At 40.5% G+C, this 22,958-nt stretch overlaps 1 protein-coding gene and 1 long non-coding RNA gene across 15 annotated transcripts in view; both read right to left on the reverse strand.

Moving 5' to 3' along the window:
• TCF20 (transcription factor 20) overlaps window positions 1-22,958 on the reverse strand; it is a 187,843-nt gene that overhangs the window by 15,527 nt on the left and 149,358 nt on the right. For 12 of the 14 annotated variants that reach the window (XM_081209470.1, XM_081209469.1, XM_081209459.1 and 9 more), the window contains 4 exons: window positions 19,178-19,271; window positions 14,764-14,813; window positions 12,122-12,249; window positions 5,125-6,402 (listed from right to left, as the gene is read on the reverse strand). In XM_081209470.1, the coding sequence (XP_081065596.1) occupies window positions 12,166-12,249; window positions 14,764-14,813; window positions 19,178-19,271 (228 nt within the window). In that variant the 3' untranslated portion in view covers window positions 5,125-6,402; window positions 12,122-12,165. Of the gene's footprint in view, window positions 1-5,124; window positions 6,403-12,121; window positions 12,250-14,763; window positions 14,814-19,177; window positions 19,272-22,958 lie in introns of those variants that run through there. The other 2 variants (XM_081209463.1, XM_081209464.1) reach the window with 2 other exon arrangements.
• On the reverse strand, window positions 6,571-8,996 carry LOC308595474. Its single transcript, XR_014012055.1, has 2 exons — window positions 7,622-8,996; window positions 6,571-7,413 (listed from the first exon to the last, which is right to left on the reverse strand). It is a non-coding gene; the product is annotated as an uncharacterized lncRNA (long non-coding RNA).

A 22,958-nucleotide genomic window follows, 5' to 3' on the forward strand; every position in this document is an offset into this window, starting at 1 on the left:
ACAAATGAAATCCAGGAAGTTTCTGATGTCTTGTATATCTTTAATTATTGCTCTCTCTCTCTCTTTTTATTGTATTTTGATACAGGAAGAATGCAATAAAACCAAACAGGAGGCTGGTTCCCAAAATGCCTGTTTATCACTGGCTTCAGACTAGTAAGCACTCTCCTCCTGTGGGTCAGAGAAGAAATCTCAAAATATGCAAAATAATAATAATAATTGTTATTATTTTATTTATATCCTGCCCATCTGGCTGGGTTTTCCCCGCCACTCTGGGCAGCTTACAGCATATATAAAAGCATAATAAATCTAACCCTATGAAGTACTGATCAGAGCGAAATATATAACAAAGCAATCATAAGCAACATTTGCACTTTTTGTAGAAACAATAAAATTTCAAGACACGCACACAAATAGTCAGTGTCTGCCCTCTAGTGTTACTCTCGGGATTGACAGAATTTACAGGGAATAGTGTTCAGTCCTGAGTTCTCACCTGGTTTATTCCCCTCTCTCCCATCTCCCATGTAGATTTTTCAAAACATGGGGTAATAGGAACACATTTAAAGATAGAAGGGTGGGGGAATACCTTGTGGAGAAAGATTTGAAGATGTGGATAAACCAAGGAAGAATACTGGGAGCAAAAACAATGAGATGGGGTGGGGAATCTCCTGTCTGTGCCAAGGCTGCCCCTCCCAGTCCATTCAAGGCAGGATTACCATTGATGCAACAGGTTCGTGCCTGCAAGGAGGCCCAGAATGTGAACTTTCATTAAGAAACATTAACTAAATCTCTGGTGTTCCTGGAATGAAAGTTAGACACTATTGCTGTATTTTGGGGCTGTTTGGGCTATCTCTGCTGTCTCTTCTAGGTTGAACCCAGCCCAGTAAATACAATTGGATGGCAGAACTGGCCACTCTTTTTCCTTCTAAGTTGAGGACAGAACCTCTCTCTGTGTAAAAAGGTAAAGGTAAAGGGACCCCTGACCAATAGGTCCAGTCATGACCGACTCTGGGGTTGCGGCGCTCATCTCGCTTTATTGACAGAGGGAGCCAGTGTACGGCTTCTGGGTCATGTGGCCAGCATGACTAAGTCGCTTCTGGCGAACCAGAGCAGTGCACGGAAACGCCGTTTACCTCCCCGCTGGTTCGGTACCTATTTATCTACTTGCACAGAGTCTCTCTGTGTGGTGGTGGTTAAATAGGTGTTTGATCCAAAAGACTTTTGCAAAGTTGGGAACAGGTGGTTATAGCAAGCCAGCCTTTCTGTTCTGTTGCTGTCAGCCAATGGGGTGGTGGTGGATCACTGCTCTAATCCTGTGTTTGCTCCTCTTGCTAAAGCTGCAATCTCAACCTAATTTACATGGAAGTAAGCGCCCCACCCCCACCCCAACTCAGCTGGAGTTAGTGCTAAGTAAGCATGGCAAGGATCCCACTGCAAAGGGCTGACATGCCCAGTTAAGACGTCCCCTTCTGCAAGATTATTTGCTCATGGAGGCATTTTGAGGAGGATGTCGTTTATGATCTCCTGTAGTCCCACCAGGACTCCACAGGGTCTTTCAGAAACTGAAAGGGGGGGGTGGGAGTTGTGGCTGCTCTCCTCTCCTTTAGGCTTGTTTGCCCACGAGAAACATTGGGAAGTTGAGAGGAGGAGGAGGAGGAGGATCATTATTCTAGCTGGCTTTTGCTCCCTTTGCTAAAGTTGCAATCCTAATCCCATTTACCTGGGAGGAAACCCCATTATAGAAGAGTATGGTTGGCATCAGTCGTCTGTACAAAACAATCCATAAACCATGATTACCTCAAAAGGTAAGCCCCAAATAGATTATACTGGGTTTTTCTTTTGTGTTCACATTCTGGATTGTTTACTCAGCAAAAATTTCTGGTGAGTTCAATGGAAATTACCCCCTAGTAAATATATATGGGATTGCAGCCTGTGTCTCCCAAAATTCTGAAGAACACCCTCAATTAATTTTGTAACCAAGTTATCTGCAGCAGATGGGACTCTTTCACAATCAAATTTCTGGCGAAGCATTTTGCTACACTCCCCACCTGTTCAGCATTCTCATAACTTCTCAAATCAAGTTTACAACCGAGTATAAACCTAATCTGTCCCATGAGGTGACACCTGTTTGCTCATTTTTATTCTACCACCATCTTATTCACCCTCCTCAGTATCGTTGCTGCAATAAAGGCAGCGGCATTTATTTTTTCAATTTTTATTCCACTGTTCTGTGGAGAAGGTCAAGGTCCCACACAAGCTTTTCAACAACTTTGAGGATAAGGTTAGACAAAGACCATTTTCAAGTCAGGTGGTAGGCAGGGACCCCCGTTTTCTCTCCTGCCCTCTTCTTTCTGTTTTATTCTATCATACACACAGGAACCCCAGCCCATTTTACAAACACAGGTGCACCCATCTCCTCCGCACTCCCTGCCTTCTCTTCCTCCTCCTTCCAAATTGTTATTCGTTCTTGTGGTCTGTTTGCAGCCTCCAAAGCATCTGCCCAGGGCTGGCTCAACCATGAGGCAAGGTGAGGAAACCGCCTCAGGCGGCATGGTCCTGATGTTCCTGTTAGTTCCTGATGTTGATCCCCCCCCCCCCCGTTCCTGATGTAGATCTTCCCTGGCTTGGAGGGCCATGCCATTTTGGGATCTTCATCAGATACTAAAATGTACTGGGCCTGCCCTGCACCTGCCATTGCTTCCCTTCACCACCTAGCTTGCACTCCCACAAGATGAGTACCCACCAATGAGAGTGATGGGGAAGCATGCAGGCAGATGCACAAGCTCAGAAGCGCAACCCTGAAGCAAAGCAATGAGAGCACCTGTCCAAAGTCTTCTCCCATCTCGTTGAGAACAGAATACTTTTGGTCTCATCTAGCAGGACTGTTATGGTCTTCCAGGCTACACACAGAAGTCCACAGAACTCTAGAGGCAGAAGAGTGGAGGTTTGCACTTGAGACACTTCAGGTGCTTGCAGACTCTGTATTTTGCAGTTGGGTTTCAGTGGCACACCAGGAAATTCAGATTGCACAATCATAGCGGATTTGGAATGCTAAAGGAAGAAATGCGAAGCCTGCTCTTGGGAGGATAAAAGAATCGTAGCCAGTCCTGCCTGCAAAGTGTAACAGATCAAAGATGCAGGAAGCTTTATCTCATGGAAGGTACTAATGCAATGCAAATACACCTGGCAATTAGAAGACGGATGGACAAGAACAACTGAAGTGTAACCTTTTTCTGCCATATTGAGTTTTCTGCCATTTGTCAAGAGCTGAGTGAGGCTGTTCCTTTCATGGTGCATATGCTTTACCACCAATCACATCCTTCTAGATCTTGTGGATATTTTCCAGTTTGCAGGATGCCAATTATAGAGTGGTTTATCCTAGGAATCCTTGAAGACTTGCTTAAGTGTAAGACTGGAGCCATCTCTGAATACAGAATCATTTATAAGAGGAGGGGCTTGTTGAACCTTGGGCATGACAGATTTAACTATGCTGCACTACGCTTGGTATCATCTACAAAGGTTTTCTGTTGAGAACTTGGCTCAGGATTATTACGCTATCATTTCAGACATTCTATCTTCATTCCCCAGCATCAGAAAATCCCAGTTTGCAGAACAGCAGTAGCATTGTGGGAATTCCAGTGTATGAATGGTAAACACATTAACAGCTCATATTGGATAAACAAATGTAATAGTGAATGAGTTGACTTTACCTACCTCACAGCTGCAGTGCCAGAGCAGGAACTGGAAATAACCCAGGCAGGAATGAATGGTAGTGAACTTTCTTAGATTAAGGGGCATCATGGTAGGAGTAAGTGTTGGGAGTCTAAACAGTGTAAAATACCACTTGCAAAAGTCACCACTGAAAATGGAGCCACAGATGCTGTAACTCAGTGATGGCCAAACTTGGCCCTCCAGCTGTTTTGGGACTACAATTCCCATCATCCCTGTCCACTGGTCCTGTCAGCTAGGGATGATGGGAGTTGTAGTCCCAAAACAGCTGGAGGGCCAAGTTTGGCCATCACTGCCATAACTAGAACAGGGACCAATACTGAAGGTAAGCTTTGCTTCTGCACATGACTGTGGCATGATGGGAAGCTTTGCTTCTAAGCTTTGCTTCTGCACATGATGCTACACAAACTGTTCTAATACCAAGACATTCCCTCATCATCCCAGAATGTTCAGTTCATATTGAGTTCATGAAAACATTACACTCTGACCTGTTCTTAATGCATAGTTGACCACATCTATCGGAATGTAATTGTTTAAGCTTTGCTATATCAATCACTAGTTATAATTTAATTAGGAGGTTTTCATGCCTGTCTAGTTCTGTGCTCCCTTTCCCAGCCTTTAATCTATTGGTGATTAATGCCTATATGTAACCTTTACTTTGTACTTGTGTTAACCAATCAGCAACAAGTGCACCTTTACTTTGTACTTGTGTTAACCAATCAGCAACAAGCACACGTGTGGCAATGTTGTAATATTCAATAAAATGGACTCCTCGAGGCTTGCTCGAGAGATGCCTCCCAGGTGACACCTGCTACTCGTATGTCACTTATTTCAACCCAACACAATACTATGGTAGTAAATAGGTGCTGAAATTGGTGAGAAGAAGCAAAGGGAGCAGATGCAGTAGTGGTGATAATCAGGATACAGAGAAGATTTTTCTTGTAGACTCCGAATTGCTAAGTTTTCATTGTGGAATCTAAGTGCAGAGCTCACGAGTACTTATAACAATTGCAAATATCCCAGTGGTCAGCAACAGGATGTCCTCTAAGTTAAACAGCATGTCTCAGAGGAATCAGATGGCATTTGTGAGCTCATGTACCTTTAATATCAACCCCAATGGACTATCCAAAGCCTGATGAAATGAGTAATTTCAGGGCTGTGAATGTTGTAAAAATACAGGAACAATGTTGGTAGTGGCTTCTGCTAGATAAAACACCCTCAGAAAGCTTGCTGTATATGAGTGTGAATAGTTTCTCTGGACCATTCAAGGTGGCTAGGGAGACATACTTATCTTAAATCTAAGAGAGCTAAGTTGGTGTGCAAATGACCCAAACAGCAATCACAGAAAAAAATGCAACTGACAGGAAGAGCAAAATACATTACATTCCACAGAAGAAACAAGGTTAAAATGAAGTTTATTAGGTTTTTTTGTGGGGTTTTTTTGTTTTGTTTTAGTTTTTTATATAAAACTGTTTGTGAAACAGCTATTTTATTCCCATGGCAGAGTGACCACTGAAAGATGCACTAACCCCTTCTTAAGGCCTTAACAAGAGAAAAAGTTTTGTTTTTTAAAAAACTCAAATGTTTAAAAATTACACAATGTACAAACAAACTAAAAGTAACCATGTGGTGTAGGCTGCTAAATAGACATTCTCCCTTCCTTCCTTTGGGAAACAAAAGACAGAGAAGAGAAGGGTTAATTGGATTTTCCTGGTCAGCTTAACACACACTGATTATGTCAACATTCAGACTTCCTGTTGAATGCCCCTTTCTAGCAGGCAAGCCCACATCCTCCTCCAGACTAGCCCCCAAAAGGCAGCAGCTCCTTGGAATGACTTGGGAGTATTTGTCAATGCCAAGAATGGCACAAATCCCCCACCTTTTGGTACAGAGTAACGTATAATAAGGTCAGAATATCTGTATATGAAGCTAATAGAAGCCACTCTTATTTCACAAGTCACATGACATAGGAGTCTTCTGGTGCTTCCTTTCTTAATAAAAATAAATAGTGTTTCTTAAAAAGAAAAAAAATCCCCTTTTCACACATACACAAATACAAACATCCCATTCCCTGCAACCATTCATTCCCACCTCCCACCCCTACGGACAATTTCACCAACATACGGGGGGGGGGGGGGAATTCATATTCTTTAAAACCTGGGTTATCTGTTGTGGAAGTTGGAGTAAAGAGACAAGTTTGATTAAGCAAGCTCATAACTCCTTTTGAAACAAGCTGAGTTCCATTTGCAAAGGCCTTGTTTGAATTTTACTTATACTTGTTCATAAGCAACTTGGAACATATATGGGTCCTAAAAATTCAATTTAATGCATAAAAAGGGATAGCGCACCTTTCATTTAAAACAAGTCTATCAAGACTAAAAATAGATCTTTATATATATAATCTATATATATATTTTATCCCTCCCTCTTTAATTCCCCCACTTTCTTTTCTTTTCCCTCCCCATCCCATAGTCACTATGGAGATTGTGTCCATGAAAACAGCTGGTTCAGACTCCTTGATCATATTCTGTGATGTTGTCGGTCAAGTGTGATGAAAGAGTTGATGAAGGAAGTGCTGGCATTGGCAGGCACATCAAGAGAGGGGCATGACTGCACAGTGGGAAAGAATCCATCCAATCATGAATGTCCACCGCTTTCTTATCTCAACAGCTTAACCTGTAACAGGAGAAAAGCACTGCCATTAGAAAAATGTGCACGTGCTAAACATTTTTTATTAACCTGTTGGCAAAATTTAAGTCCATAGCCCAAGGAAATGTTGTAGCAGCAATACTCCAAGAACTTTAAAACTTGGTAGAACTGTTTATGAAAGTGTAGCATTTATAATTCTTTTTTCCTTAAACCCTTTTAAGGTCGTGAAAAGCAAGCAATTCTTCAGCGATTATATGAAATGAAAAATTATAGCCCATTCCTTTCTGTTTAAGTGTCCATGTCAGAATTCATTACATTTAGTGCTGGGATATATGGCTTTTGGAAGATACAATGTGTGGCTAATTTAATCAGAGGGTGAATCTCTGCTATAGCCTGATAACAGGGCAGCCAATGAAAGGGGCTTCATCTCACCATACTTTGTATGGCCCTGCACAACCACCAGATAGCAACCATTAAAAAACCAACTCAGAATTACTATCTAATGATAGATTGGCAACCATGAGTACACACTAAGGAGATGCTTTAACTACAGTAGCCAGTATTGTCTGGATTTAGAGGTAAGATCAGCTGAAATTTATCGGTTCTATTTTACTGGAGGCACAAATGTCACTTTAAGCAGCTTGTGCAATGGCATGTGTATGTATTTAATTTTCTTTGTAGACCATTATTAGTCACTCTATGACAAGAAGTTTCAGACTCCCTCCATTCTGCTAGTTAAGAGTGTTATACTCAGCCTTAAACATTCTGCAAATGCTTTAGGTGAAGTTCCTTTCAGATTGTCCACAGAATGTGAACTATTATTATATCTTTCCTGCATCTTAAATTAGGAGCCCTTCCTATGAATGTTTGTGCTTAAGTAAGCCCCATAAGATTCAGTGATACATCCAAGTAACTGTACACAGGGTTGCAGCCTAAACCAACCAACACTTAAAACGGGCTTAGCTAAAGTATGAGTCCTTTGCATGAGCAGTGGGGATCTTAAGAGTGATACTGTCTTTTCAAATTGACTCTTCCATGCTTGTTGTTGTATGGATATATCAGATATGAATGAGCCCTATTCCCAAAAAGGGGGGGGGGCTGGTTAGCCTTTCTATCTATCAGACCACTTTTCTCTATTATGAGTGGGACCTGGGAAATTCAACTGAATTTTCAGGTTGAATCATATTCCCTTATATCTCCTTGCTTCTTAATTGTGGTCTTATTCCTGAGCACACTGGCTACCAACCATCTATCTTTCAGATACTGTAAACTATTTTGGACCACTGACTTTTACTTCTACAGGAGGTATACATGCATCTTGCATTTGAACAGCTTAAGCAAAGAAAGAGGACTTTTAGGTTGATTTTTAAAACTAACTTAAAAACTTAACTGTGAAGCATGAAGACCGCTCCCTGCAAGGCCCATTCCACCTGGCCTAGGAGGTGGGGCCCAGACTCACCCAGCCCTACCATGTTAAATATGTATTCTGTAGTTGACCTCCTTTGTAATGTTTTATTTTGAAACCTTTAAGATAATATTTTAGTTTTCTGTTATGTTGCTTTGGCTGTAAACTCTATATTTGATTTTCTTCAGATTGTTTTATTTTTGTTTTACTGATTTAATATGCTGTAAACGGCTTTGAGATTTTTCTTAAAAATATAAAGCAGTGTAGAAATTTAATAAATAAATACATTTCTTCAACATTAAATGCATTTTAATTCCTTTAAAGGAATCTTTTTTTCCCCCAGTCGTAAAACTTTGCCTTAGTTTTTAACTCTCTGCTTGCCCTTAGCCATCCACTTTGGTTCTGTTGTCCAATCTTGATATTTGGGGTGGGGTCTTTTTTCTTTTTAATGGCATGAAGTCTTGTGGCTGTAAAAAGCATTATTACTGTTTACTGATCCTTGGAGAGGCAGAAATGAATGGCTGGAACAAGGCGAATAGAATTGGGAGAAAATCCTGTGTGTTACAAATTTTCATGACAGATACATATTCGCGCTTTCCTTGAAAGAGCTGGGAAATCTGAAAAATTGGGAACTAACGAGAACACATCTGGCTGATCCATGAGAACACATAGCCTGCCACTGCAAAATCTGCCTCTGCTATCATGTGGACAGGAAGAGAAGCAAACACAATTCTCCAGTACTGAGTCCAGCAGCATTTATTGTTCCTTTGGCTCTTGAACCTACTCTTCTTCCAGAAGGAAGCAGGACCGGGAATGAGTTCCAGAAGGGCACAACCTTTAGTGCAGATGAAGGCATGCAGAGCCTGGAGGTTTGGTCTAGCAAGTATTACCGACAAGCATATTCTCAATGCTGTATAATCACTGATAAGCTTTGCAGTCAGACAAATGCTTCTGGGTGTAACAGGCCACAAGTGCTGTGGCACTGAAGGTATGGTAACCCCTTAATTTCCCCTAGCCTGCAGACAAATAAACTCTAGACTTAGTAATGCCAAATACACAAACTCAGACCCTTCTGTTCTAGATGAATTTAACCTTTGAATCTATATTGCTAAAGCATGTAAGAATCCCCATCCCAACCTTCACATGCATTCAAAAAGTAACAGCACCCGCCCTTCTAACCATCCTCCCCAAATATACCAGCCGTTTTATTTTCAATTTTATGACATAGCTGTTCTTGCATATACTGCCCTGTTACAAGTTAACTGACAGTGGAACTACCCTCCACTGCTTATGAAAGCACATCAAAACTAATTTCACTATTTTGATGAATCAACAGGAGAAAATAACCAATGTACGTGGGTGGCACTGTGGTCTAAACCACTGAGCCTAGGGCTTGCCAATCGGAAGGTCAGCGGTTCGAATCCCCATGATGGGGTGAGCTCCCATTGCTCGGTCCCTGCTCCTGCCAACCTAGCAGTTCAAAAGCACATCAAAGTGCAAGTAGATAAATAGATACCGCTCCGGCGGGAAGGTAAATGGCATTTCTGTGCGCTGCTCTGGTTTTGCCAGAAGCAGCTTAGTCATGCTGGCCACACGACCCGGATAAACTGTCTGCGGACAAACGTCAGCTCCCTCGGCCAGTAAAGCGAGATGAGCGTCGCAACCCCAAAGTCGTTCGTGACTGGACTTAACTGTCAGGGGTCCTTTACCTTTTAACCCATTCTCTACTGCCAGTCACAGATCTAGGACACCTATAACTCAAAAGGAGCCACCTCCCCCAACTTATTTACAAAGTAGGCATATTTTTCTGATATAAAAAAAGACCTAGGTAAAGTGTAAATGAACATGAGACAATTAACTGAAAAGAGATATTCCCAAAAATATTAAAAGCAAATGATTGGCATTCATAATCCATTATAGGTTTCTTTAGAAAGAGCTGGGAGACTCCTGCCTCAGGCTTTCGTATATTGGAGGCCTGCCCTTACCTGGAAACAAGCCAGAGCACTAAACCAGAAACTCAGAGACAGGCAACAAGACACACAATACTGCTCCTTTGTGCTCTGCTCTCTTCTAATTCCTGGAGACAATGCAGATCACTAGATTCATTCACAGTTCATCTTCTTGCCTTAGAAATGTTGCAGAACTACTGGAGCAACCAGCCCAGAAAGAAACAGGTGGAGACATTCCATCTCTGTGTGACCAGGATAGCCTTTATGTATTGCTTTCAGGGGCCTTCACTGCACCAGGAAGAAGGCACATAGCCAAACCATTCTAAATGACACAGCATTTTGTGCACTACCCTTCAGGTATTAGGCAGTTCTACAGGCAGCTCTCCTGATAGTTCAAAGGGGTTGATATTATAGTATTGTTTTGTGCCTTGCCCTGGATTGCCTGCAGTAATAACAAATCTTATAAATGAATAAAATCTGCTCTGTTAAAACATTCACTTCATAAAGTATCAACAAAGCCCATTCACAGTCACCTGGCTAGAAGCAAACACAAGGATTTCAAGCAATGCTTAAAAACAAAGGAAAAAACAAACAATGATGTGCGCAAATAATTTATAAATGGTGAGAAAGAAGTGGCATGGATGAAACAAGGTCACAATTCCAACTTATACATGTACCGTCTTGCATGTAAGCAAAATAAGGTGGGCAGAACTTGTTCAAACTCACAAAATATTCGTGAATAGGTAAGGGAGAAAGAAAGACCAATAAATACCAATAAGAGACAGGGACTTCAGCAAACCACCTAACTCATCAATATTTTATAAAGTGTGCATTCCCATTCTGTAATGATAAAGATACTAATGATGGCATAGTTCCAGTACACTGAAGATATCTCCATTATTCTGTGAACAATCCCTGTGAAAGCCATCCTAACTGAACCACCTATTAAGGAAAATCTCAATTCAAAAAGCTAAATTCGTTCATATAGGATTGTCTATTGAATGCACTTACAGCTAAATAAATGTTCATGCCCCTATTCAAACATGACAAGACACAATGAAATAGTAATCAGAGAATGACTGTTCAATGCTAATTTTCAACAAGCTCCCTGTGGTGTAAATTGCTTTTTAAAATTCTATGAAGAAAACCTCTGCCCTATTTTTAGATTTAGATTACCATTTTTTGTGTGTCTTTTGGAAGAACTCATTGAGTGTTAGCATCTTGGTTTCACTGTCTACAAAATGTGGACAACAGGCTAGCATTATCTAAACACCCACATCCACAAGAACTAAAAACAAACCAAGATATGAAAATATAACAATATTATGGTAGGAGTGATTTCAATATGAGGATACTGGTAAAAAAAACTATCTTGAGATGAAAAACTCATTCTATGTGGATGAGCCTTGCAACTCAGCACTCAAGCTGGTTGTCTGTGGGGAATAACAATGGTCTCCAGGAGAGAGGTGCATTCCCACTGCCATGGGGGCAGAGCTGAGCAGAGCTGGACTGTTATAGTAACTGCGTATGCATATACATACATACACCCTCGTTCTAGCTTTAAAGAGCGACTGGCTTACTGGCTTCATTATGACAAATGAAGCAGCATTATAGTAGAGGCCTTGTCCTAGGCTTGGACAGGTATTTGCAATACCCTCACAGCCTGAAGAGGTGGGGGAGATAGTGGTAACAACATGGCAGAGGGGGAAAGAAACAGAGTAACACAGTTGAAAAAAGCAAGGAAGCCAGGCAGATGCACTCTCTCCCTCTCTCTCACACACACAATAGTCACATGTAAGTCTGTTCCAGGCTTCCTGTGGATTTCTCAGCCAAAAGGATAGAAGGATCAGCCCTGGAACTTCATCCCAGTGTATATCTGGCATGGACTGGGAGGGCAAAGAAAAACCATCATTAGACTATCTGAGTCTGTGTTCCTCAGAGTGTTCTGATTGCTTCTGCTGAGCTCAGAAAGACAGCTCTCCCCTCTCTCTCGGCTTTTTCCAGAACACTGAAAGTATGTTATGCTTATGATGCTATGCAGAGCTAATCACTGCCTTTTCTTCTAGGCTGTCAGGCAGGCAACTGATCTTGACTTACTGGAGCTCAGAAAATGGGAATCTAAGTGAAATATGGGAGTTACCCATCAAATGATGATATATAAAACACCCAAGCTTCTGTGTTTACATAAATAGACAAACAGGTGATACATGGGAAGTCCATTAGGATACAGCAGAAAAGGGCTTCTCCCCAGTTCTGCCCTTCATTGGTGAAGTGGCGAGCTTAGTATCAAAATACAAGTAAGCAGGAGTCAAAGTTAAAATCTCTGCATAGCAATATCACCACCTATTTCTCCCTCGGGCTGGAGAGAAAGTGGCAACTTCCCTCAACTCACCTGTGCTTGCTTTTATTTTCATTCCCACGAACACACTTCCCCCCTCACCCCCGCTCCGACTGCTCTGTGCTGAGGCTGCCTTTCACCATCTTGTTCTGCAAGGAGGGAAGAGAGCAAGGGAGGAGGGGCTAATGTCCAGTATGCCAAGAAGAAGGTGAGGGGGAAAGAGAAGATAAAAGGAGTGAGGCAGATGAGAAGGAAGATGGAACATGTGGAGAATGAAAGAGAAAGGAGCATCAGTACGAGAACCAAACACAGATCTTTCAGACAGGATTTCTGCATGACAGCATTTGGAACTTTGGGAGGAAAGAAATAAGCAGTTTAGCAAGAAAGTTGAGCTGTGCTCCATAATCACAAAGCTTTCCAGCTGAGCAACAAGAAGGTTTTTACAGCTTCTTCCTTAAGTGTTCTGAAAGGACATTTTGTGAAAGATTTTTGCTCCCTGGTGTCAGGTGTTTTTAACCATTGATCAGAAATGTCAGCCTTAACCTTTTTTTTCACCTTGTGGATGTTGAAACAGATTATATCTGGTTTTCATTATCTTAACTAAAAGAATCAACTTACAACAGAAAAGAGGTGTTAATACTACAAAACAAGTAACATATCTAGAAGTACTCTCCTTTCCAAATTAAAAGCGTTACTTCTTGCTATATCTCAATTAATTCTAAAACAACCACTTTTTAATACAGGGGTCACTCCATGGAGAGCAGAAGTCTTTGTCTTCCATTGAAACACAACAGAGTTTCTAAACAATGTTGCACATATTCCAGAATCGCAGAAAAATAGCAAAAATAGATATACTGTGGTCAGTACCTTGAGAGTCACATACTTAAATTTTATTTTTAGTAAAACATCTCCTAGGCTTTATGGTTATGCAGATCATCTTGAACAGTGTGTGCACCCACAATGCCTGGTGGATTCTCCAATGTTAAAAAGACTATACAGGAGATTGGGGGATGAGGTTTCAGGACCCCGAATAATTGGGTTAGAGCCCCATACTGGGCAAATGATTTCTGCACTGCAGGACGTTGGACTAGATGACTCTTGTGGTCCCTTCCAACTCTACAATTCTGCAATTTGCCCAGCACATAAAAAATACATATAGGTTGCAGAATTTGGTTTCTCATGGCACACTTTTGCTTTTAAACTTATCTGAAAAATTTAGAAATGAGGAAATAATATTTATTCATTCCAAAATGGTTCCTGGACCCATTTATCAGTACCATACAGACAAGGCAAACATGGTTCACAGAAAGCTCAATGCAATTCTACACAGCATATGCCCGACTTTTGATACGCAAAAGAACATTTGGATCAGAGGAGTGACTGTCAGTGACATATTTATAAAGGGAAGAGCCATATCCTGTTGTTTGTTTGGTATTCCTATTTTATGGTATTGTGATACTGTATTGTTCTTAACCTGCATTGTGGTTCTTACCAGTTTTATAAGCTGCTCATGGATTCATAAATCAAAAGGCAGAGTATAAATATTAGAACAAATATATGCAACAACAACAAAAGGCTTTAATAACTAAAATCAACAATTTGGTGGCTGAATGCTCATTTCTCACATAAATTAGCAATGATGCCTCTGTTTGTTTATGTTGGTATTCTCTCCTGAACTCTGGTAATTTTTGCTCCTTAAAGACTAATCTTGTTCTATAATAATCAATTTGGTACATTTAGTCAGCAAAAACATGGGGTTTTTTTGGCAAGCGGTCAACACAATCCAATACAACCTAAATATCTGTGAAGACATAATATGATGTGCAGTTTTTATTCAGTTATCTGAGGTTTGGCTATTTCCAGAAGTCTTAATCCAACATGACCTGTGAACTTGAAAATATCTGTATTTCTAATATAACTATTTAACAAAGCAGCCTTCTACTTTGGCAAATTAAGTTTACGCTCAAAGAATTTTATAGCTTTCTTTCACAGAGATAGATGGCTGATCTTCAGATAGCTCCACATTCCTTGTTCTGTACTGTTTATGAATAGAGAACAAGGGGGGGTATCCCAAATACACCTTTACACATCATAAAGCATCATTCAACAAGCAGAGGCTCAACCATGTCTGCATGTTATAAATTATCATCCAACTTTATATTGCAGAAATACATTATGGTTATTTTACAAATTGGTGCTTTAACAATATACCCAGAGGTTGAACAAGTAGACAAGAATTAGCTGGCCAGCTGTGTCCAGCACAGCAAATAATGCCGACCCATCTCCAAGAGATCAATTGATGAAAGGAATTTTCCAATCAGCTTTCCGTCCATTTCAAAACTTCATTTTCTCAGACTATCTGCAGACAACCACTTTTAACAGAACATTCGCAGAATAGCTACAGCCAAAGAAAAACACTCAGTACAAAAGCTATGCACTGAAGGTATCTTTCATAGAATGAACAGAATCCGGATTAAAATAAACTAATTCCACAGAATAAAGAAAATATGAAGACTCATATTTTCTGACCATGCCATCCCACAGAAAATGGAAACACACACACACACACACACACCACACTATAGATATGCCAAAGAGTATATTTAGAAAGCATTGCCCAGACACAAAATGTCTAAAAATAAACTATGATGAGACCTATATAGCAAATGGCAGCAAACTGATAACAACTTTATTACCTTGTGCTTGGGGCACCTCACTGAGAAATTCTCTTCGTTTAGTAAACAATCTAAAAGAGAAGAAAACAAAAGGTAAAAAATATTCTGCAAATAGCCACCAACTCCAAACCCAGCATGAAGTGATTTTAAACCATACTGCTAACAAAAGTGTATGTCTGCTTCTTTATCTCCAATTATAGATCATTTTTTCGTAATATGAAAAAGGTGCTCACAGTGTAGTAACCACTAATGTCTGAAGGAGAGATGGGTGCCTGCAAGCACACTGTAATCATGTACTCAAAAGCCTTAGCAAACTCACATTCCTAGGAATACAGTGGAACCTCGGGTTGCGAACGTGATCCATGCAGGAGGCACATTCGCAACCCGCAGCGCCGCGTTTGCGTGGGCTGTGATTCGGCGCTTCTGCGCAAAGCGTGATTTAGCGCTTCTAAGCATGCGCGAGCAACGAAACCTGGAAGTAACCCATTCCAGTACTTCCAGGTGCGGCACGGTGCACAACCCGAAAATGCGTAACCTGAAGCATCTGTAACCCAAGGTACCACTGTATGCCTACTTATCTCCCCTTGTAACATGAAGTTGTTCAGCTAAAGAACGTGCTACAAACACTTTTTTCAAAATTCTTAAGTCAATACAGAGGCTCTTTAACAGATTGATTCCATGCTCACCAATAAATTTTGATTAAATAACTACTTGTTTAGGGGCATTCTTCCTCGGGGTGTACTTTCAGTTCAAGCTTCAGACATGTAATCCTGCTGCACCTTACATTCTTTTAACTATCTTTTTTTTAGGGGGAGGGTGTCAAATTTCAGCTGCTTCGTCAAGATAGTATGTTTTCAGAAAACCATTAATGGATCCAGTCCCCACAATTCCTTACAACCTCCAAGTGACTCCCATGGTGGTAAATAAAAGCATGCTAATTTGAAATAATCTTAAATATGTGCTATAACCATATCCTCCTCCTGCTGCAATCTGCAGGAAAAGTTGTAACAGTCAGCATGAGACTAACAAGGACAAAACTGTTCTCTCTCTGATTTTGGCTCAGTTTCCTTTGCTGCAAGGGGTATGTCAGTGTTCCACATTGCAAGCTCTGAGCCGCGTAAAAAGAAGCTTAAAGAAGGCTAAAACAATTCTGTGTAGTTCTCTAAGACAAGCATTTATCCCAGCTGCAATTCAAAGCATCTGGGCCACATTCATACATAACATGAAAACACTGTTTATTGCAGCCTTCCAACTTGGTGCCCTCCAGATGTTTTAGACTTCCCAATTCCCAATTCAGTTCCAAACAGCAGGGAAGGCTGGTTTACGATGGCATGTACAAGCTGGTAAAATCCCAAGCAAGCCCTGGTCCCATGTTCCCCCCACTCCTCTTCCTACACGGCATGAAGACATTTGCTTTTGCTTTCAATGAATCTTGGGCTGGTGGTATTCTCAGGAACATTTATAATATACTCTAGTGCAGAGCTTTCCAAAGTTTTCAAGTTGGTGACACACTTTTTAGAAATGCATCATTTTGCGACACAGTAATTCAGTTTAACCAAAGGTTAAACTAACCCCCTCCCAGCCCCAGGAAGAGGGCAGGGAGCGTTTGTGCAACACACCTACACACTGCAGCCGACAAACTAACGTGTCGCGACATACAGTTTGGAAAGCTCTGCTCATGAGTTTCTCATGAAGTTGGCTTGTTACTGTATATTCCAGGGGAATGTTGTTTACACTTCAGTCTGAAGAGAATTGTTCTTATAAGGACGGCATCAAAAAATGATGCCAAATGTTTTGTTAAGCAATCTCTCCTCTCACCAGATCTATCTTACTGACGCCATCTCTTCCTCAAAAAAAATTTTTTACAGGCTTTTTGTGATTGCCATGAAGGTCCAATTAGAAGCAAATGTTGGTTTGAAGTAAGCATGTCTGGCTCTCCACACAAGTCAAACTGATTCACCCAATAACAAACAAGTAGTGAATAGATATCAGCATGTTTAGTAGCCACCTCCCTGGAAAAAAAGTTTAAACTGTTCTTGTCTCAAGATAATGAATTCCTTACTGAGAACAAGAGCAATATCTACTCCTTTCTAACAGCAAAAATATTTGTTTTGAAAAATTTCAGGATAGAAGCAGAAAACAAAGTCACACTAACTGAGTAATAGACTTGCATATGCCAATTTCTCAAATAAAATTTCTAAAATAGTATATTCACAAAATAGTTGTACAGCATACCAAATTGCTTTCTATTCAGCATATAATTCATTTTTCTGTTTACAAAATAAACTATAATTCCATTCTTAAGAACGTATATTTGTATAACAATAATTCATCAGCTTTTAGCAAAGATATTACTATACCATGCTTTAATGTCCACTTCATTGTTATCATTCATTCATTTATTTCAACGTATTTATACCCTGCTCTTCAGTCAAGAAGGGTCACATAATTGCTTACAGATCAATAAAAACAATATGGTCTCTATCTACAAGTTTACAATCTAAGAAGACGTGATATAAAAGGAAAAAGTAATGGTGATGGAAGATAAAAACAAGCAAATTTAGGCACCATTTTTTTCTATTACAAAGTTATTATAAGGGTCAGCTCTTTGGTCACTGAGAAACAGTCTGGTCACCAGACTTTCCTAGAAGTGGCTTTAATGTAGGTAGAGGCTGTTGAGGGTGGAGTTTTGGCTTTCTGGGATGTAGCTGGAATTTGCTGGTTTCTTGTTACTCTGCCTTTGGCAAGACTCACAGGGTCCCAGCTGATACCATCATCCATAGATTCTGCTGCTCTTCCTCATAGAGAGTTGGTTCCAAAAGTTATTTTTGTTGAGGGTGGGGGCAACCTAGCTCGTGAAAACAATGGTGAGAGGAGGTGCTGCTGCTTCTCTATTTCACAGGGCATATAAAATGGATGACCACTGTTGGGAGTGGGAGGCTAGGCCCAGCTTGGCTGGTGAGAGCAGAAGCATGTGGAACTGGCAGAGCCTCACTCTCGGCTGCTGCTTCTCTTCCTGCAAGGCAGGTAGACCTCAATATTCCAAACTCCATTAATATTCTAAACTCCAGACAACAAAGGAAAACATAAATAAATAAATAAATAAACAAACAAACGTGTGTTGTCAAGAAGCAAAGATCCTACACATTTTCTTCATACTTTGTTGGTACTAAATTTGACTCATTGTGACAGGAACCAAGCAAGTTTAAAAAACAAAAACAAAACAACCTTCAGGAGGGTGGAGAAGAAAATCAGGAAGGAGAGGGGCTTGGTAAATTTTCCAGCAGTTAGTGGTGGGAGGGGTACCATTCTTACATCCTTGCACAGAATTAATTCAGCTTCAAAATTTTGTTTTGTTTTTTAAAGAACCAAGTACAGCATTTATACTGCAGGAAGACATACAAATCTCATTCACAATGTTTCATCTCAGTTTTTAATTATCCAGATCCACAGCATCCTGTGGATCTGGATAAGTTACATACCGTACGTTTGACCATACTAACCAGCAACTACTAATATCTGTACTCTTCTTTAATTTTCCCACTCTTATGTCAGAGGCAGTCGACAGTAGTAAGACTATTCCTGTCTATGTTACGGAAAGTTAAGAGAGGCCAAAAATAGAAGGCTGACTCAGCAGAATTCAATGTCTTTCTTGGAAGGTAGTTTTATTTAGTCATGTCAGGATTATAGACAGTAGCAACTCCATGTTGTTGAAATACCAGTATGGGAAGCAGGCACCAGTCTCATATGCTCCACAAAATCCAAAGAAAAAGCTCCAACACAAGCATATCCAAAAGTATCTAGAATTAGAGCTGACTCATATGAGAGGCACACTATACAAGGATATGCTAACACAAAAGATTCTTCAAGTAAGATTTTTATATGACAGTAATAAGAATGTAACAACACACAAGCATGTTGTTACAGCAAATGCTCTGAAGTGCTTTGCAGCTCAACAATAGCTATCCTCTCTGGTTCCAACTCCATTCACTGGTCTGCCATTTTAGTCTCTTGCCAATCTCTGGCACTCCAAATGTCTTATGATTACATCTAATTATACTAATAGAGGAAGCAGGTACTATAATTCAATTCACTCCTTCAAATGAGGAAAGGCAGAAACCACACAAATCATGATCCTTTCTGTTCTACTTTTAGCATACTTTGGCAGAAGTCCTAATTATTTTCCAAGAGGAAACAGGTTTTAAACTCTGCATTAGTAAATATTTGTCTTGTGGTTGACACTTGTAAACATAAATTCTGGTATTTGAAGCAAATTCTTTTTCCATAATTTGTTGTGATTTATTATATAATGGTGCTGCATTCAGTTCTCACAGGTTACTTTTAAGTGGTAAGTGATTTTCACGATGCCTCTCCTATAAAGTGTTCTAGATCAAACCAGTAAACAGTCATTCCAAAATCATATCCTTGTTCTTACCTGCATCAATGGCACACGGATAATGATATCGGAAAGAGCAGCCTTTGTTGTAGCAGCCTAGGGTGGCTCCTGGCTCCTGGCAATGAGAACATTTCTGAAAGAAATTGAAAGATAGAACACTAACTTGTATACAAACTTTTGATTTTACCCCGTCCCTTTGTTTCCATCACATAAAAATTAATCTGCTTCTGTACTTCTAACAGCTGTATACAAAAATAAATTATGTAAGTGAATCTTGTGCCACTGCTTTACAGACACCCAAACACACAGCTACAAAAGGCTTCATTTGCTTAATTCTTTTGTCTAGGATTATTTAATAAAATTGACACCACACTTTTCCAACTACTGGTATAAAATGAACAAGAGCAATATCAGAAACTGTGTCAACCTTACTCAGTTGTCCACAGCTCACAGTTTCTCCTATTCCCAAGCCCTATAGCCTAACACCCTCTATGCCTAAAAGTTTTCAACTGGGCATTATTTAATAATAAGTATTTGTAAATACTGCAAACACATGGATGATTATTCATTCTGACACACTATCTTCTCACAATACTGTTTGTGTGCTTGTTTACCTAGCACTTTATTTGCCTCATCCAGGGGCACCAACTTGCATAAAATATTGGGGGGGGTAGGTAAGGCCCCACCCCGATCCTATGCACCTTAGGCTTGGCAGCCTCTCTAATCACAAGACACGGCACACACAGTCCATTTACCTCCTTTGGCATCAGTCCCTGCCCCCAAGCCTGGCAACAGAGTGGCGGTAGGCAGGAGAGGGAGTGTAGCTGGGGAGCGTGTGAGCCAGTGCCAGGCAGCAGCTGTGTTCCTCTGATGCACTTTCACAATGAAGGTTCAATGCCCATTAACTTGCCCCCTCAAATGTTTTATTGGGGGAGCGGGAGTGACCTGGGCTCCTAGTATTTGGTGTCCTTGTCCTCATCCCTTGCTCACATTATTGTAAGAACAACTACATCTCTACGTCCATTAGCGGGTTTCCGGTTCCGATCTGCCTTAAAGGAGGCAGCCCCCACAACATTGCAGGGATTGAAGGCGGGGGAAAACAAGAGTGGTAGAGGGTAAATCATTCTTGGAAATTCCTCCCAGAAAAGGGAGGAACAGGCTTCACTCGCAGTCCGTCTCGGTACCTGGCTCTCGCTCCAGCATGGAAAGCAGAGGGCAGGGAGGCACTGAGTGTGGAAGCACTTCATCTGGTGAAAACCCTCCCACGTCCCCATTAAGAAGCAGAGGTTCTTCTGCTAATTGGATTTTTAATTGGCTTTGAAGTCAGGCACGCTCTGAGAGAAGATGTTTCATCAGAACTGCAGAATTATCCAGCTGCATTGATCTGAGATTTGGAACTGAGAAAGAGATTTTATTCGGTGTGGGCGGTAGATAGCGGAGAGGGGAGCCTCCAGTTTCCTGTTTACTTTGAGTTTCTTTATTAATGATTCGGCAACCCTCTCCAGACATAAAATTTTAAAGATACAAAATGAAGTTGGATTGCAGTATGAAATAAAACTAGTGATTAAAAGAACAGTTAGCTGTGTGTGGTTTAAAGAGATGGGGACAGCTCTAATACTGGAATTGATTATCTTGGAAAATTAGAGTGGATACCATCTCTAACCCCCCCCCCCGCCTTAAAAACAACAGAGAAGAGATACAACTTAAGTGGACTTTGGCCAATATGCAGTCGTAAAGATGAAAGGAATTTAGAGCCATGGACGAGGGAGGCATGGAGACTCTGATGGTCATTAATTGAAATAAAAGTACTCCAAGATCCCCTGCAGCGGAAGCTGGATCCCTCTTTCTTGGGCTGTGAAAATTTCTAGACGTTGATTGAGTAGTGAGAAAGAGTGGACTGTTGGAGTATGTTATTGTCCGGAAACACCAAGCAAGATGAAAGCACGATGGGAGGGAACGAATGAGATATTTTGAGAATTCCCCAGGAATAGCCCCATCCCAGTTATGCTGAGAGACAACAGCAATTGGAGGAATTTCAAGAATGGGACAGCAGATAAAGGCTAAGGACTTTATAATTGGACATATTCAGACTGACACATGCAGAGAAAAGGAAAATAATAAGATCACCTCATTTGAAATCCTATGGAAAGTTAGATAAGGTATTAACATGAATAGTAATCTCTAAAAATGCAGCTGTTATCTTAAGGATTAATATACCAACTGAAATGTAATTAGATGTTAATAAAAATATGAACTGCAGCAATACAAGAACTGGATAAAAAACACTGATCAAGGAGCGTGGGAAACCACTTGGATTAAATTGGAAAAATTTGGAAATAATTGGAATTATCTTGATATTAATTGAAATCTGTATAACTGGCAAAACTGTGGTAATATTGGGTAAATATTGGAAAATTAATAAAAAATCATTATAAAAAAGTCAATTAGAACAGGAGTGGGAAAGCTTTTTCAGCCTGAGGGCCCTCCACTCTCAATACACAGTTATTTAAACATTGCCTCTACTTCTCTCCCCCCCCCAAACCAATTTCTGGTTTTGAAAAAAGATCCCGTTCATATGGATAGGAGCTTTTTTCTGAGCCTGTTTGCCACAGAGGGTGTTTACAATTTTCAGGGGTGTTGACACTTGGGGAAGGCTAACCCTTCTCTCCCCAGCTGTCACTTCCAAAAATCACTCCCCCAGTGCAGCAATTAGCCTCAGGAATAAAAGTCCCATTTGCGTGATTACTAGGATTACCCTCAACCACCTACACAAATGTACTTTCTACTGAACTATAGCTCCACCGACTGTGCCCGGCAGAACTCATCTGCTACTGCTGCCAGCTTCCCTGCTGTCAAACAAGTCTCCAATCTGACAGATGCTGCTGCTTTCCAGTCTACGAGCACCATAATAGCTCCAGCTTTTCCACCTCCCGGGACCTGAAGCCATCTGCTTCTTTCAAGAATGAATAGGGCACAAAGCTCCACAATCTTGGCAAAAAGAAAAGGAACATTTCCAGAAATGAAGCGACCTAACCCTTGCCTTATATCAGAGATTTTGACATTTAATTTCCAAGCACCACAACTTAAGAGTGACAACTATCTTCGACTTCCTCCCACCTGGTAGCTTGTGCATTGCACTAACCTCTTTCATCAATCCCAGCAACCGGGATAGACTTTTTTTTAAAGTATTTGCTTTCGTAACAAAAACGAAACAATATGTAAAACATAAACAAATAACTAATGTATAGTAAAATGCACTGGTTGTATCTATGTTATTCTCTAAAACACTTGTTCTTCCCTTATGACTGGAATTATCTCTTTTTTTGTTTACAGTCATCCACAGTGTGTATGGCCAGTAGTTGCCAGTTACCTTTTATCCCGTATTGGTCTCTACAGCTACAGCAGGCGCTGTAACATTCCAACAGTTTGACTTCACCCCAAAAGGCACTCCTGAGACAGATAGATGCCGACAACAACATGCAGTATTAGAAACTCAGATATTTACGTGAATCGCCAAATGGCACCTTTAACCTAGGTTACAGTCATCGCAACGGAATGTCTAGGAGTCTTTTTTGTGGTGGAATTCGTTATTATTATCATCAGCATCATCATTATTCATTTCTATGCCACTTTATGTTTTAAAGAAAAAAAATCTCGAAGTCGTTTACAACACATCAAAACATGAAATAAAACAACCCAGAATAAAACAAATTCAAGTTTCAAGGAAAGTATTTCAGATCCTTCTCTAAGTAACATTTTGCTTTCCCCATATTTATTTATCTGCTTAATTTGTATAGTTGGCCCCTGCATATGAAAACAG

Source organism: Podarcis bocagei (genome assembly GCF_964188305.1).
Source record: "Podarcis bocagei genome assembly, chromosome: 10".
Lineage (NCBI taxonomy): Eukaryota > Metazoa > Chordata > Lepidosauria > Squamata > Lacertidae > Podarcis > Podarcis bocagei.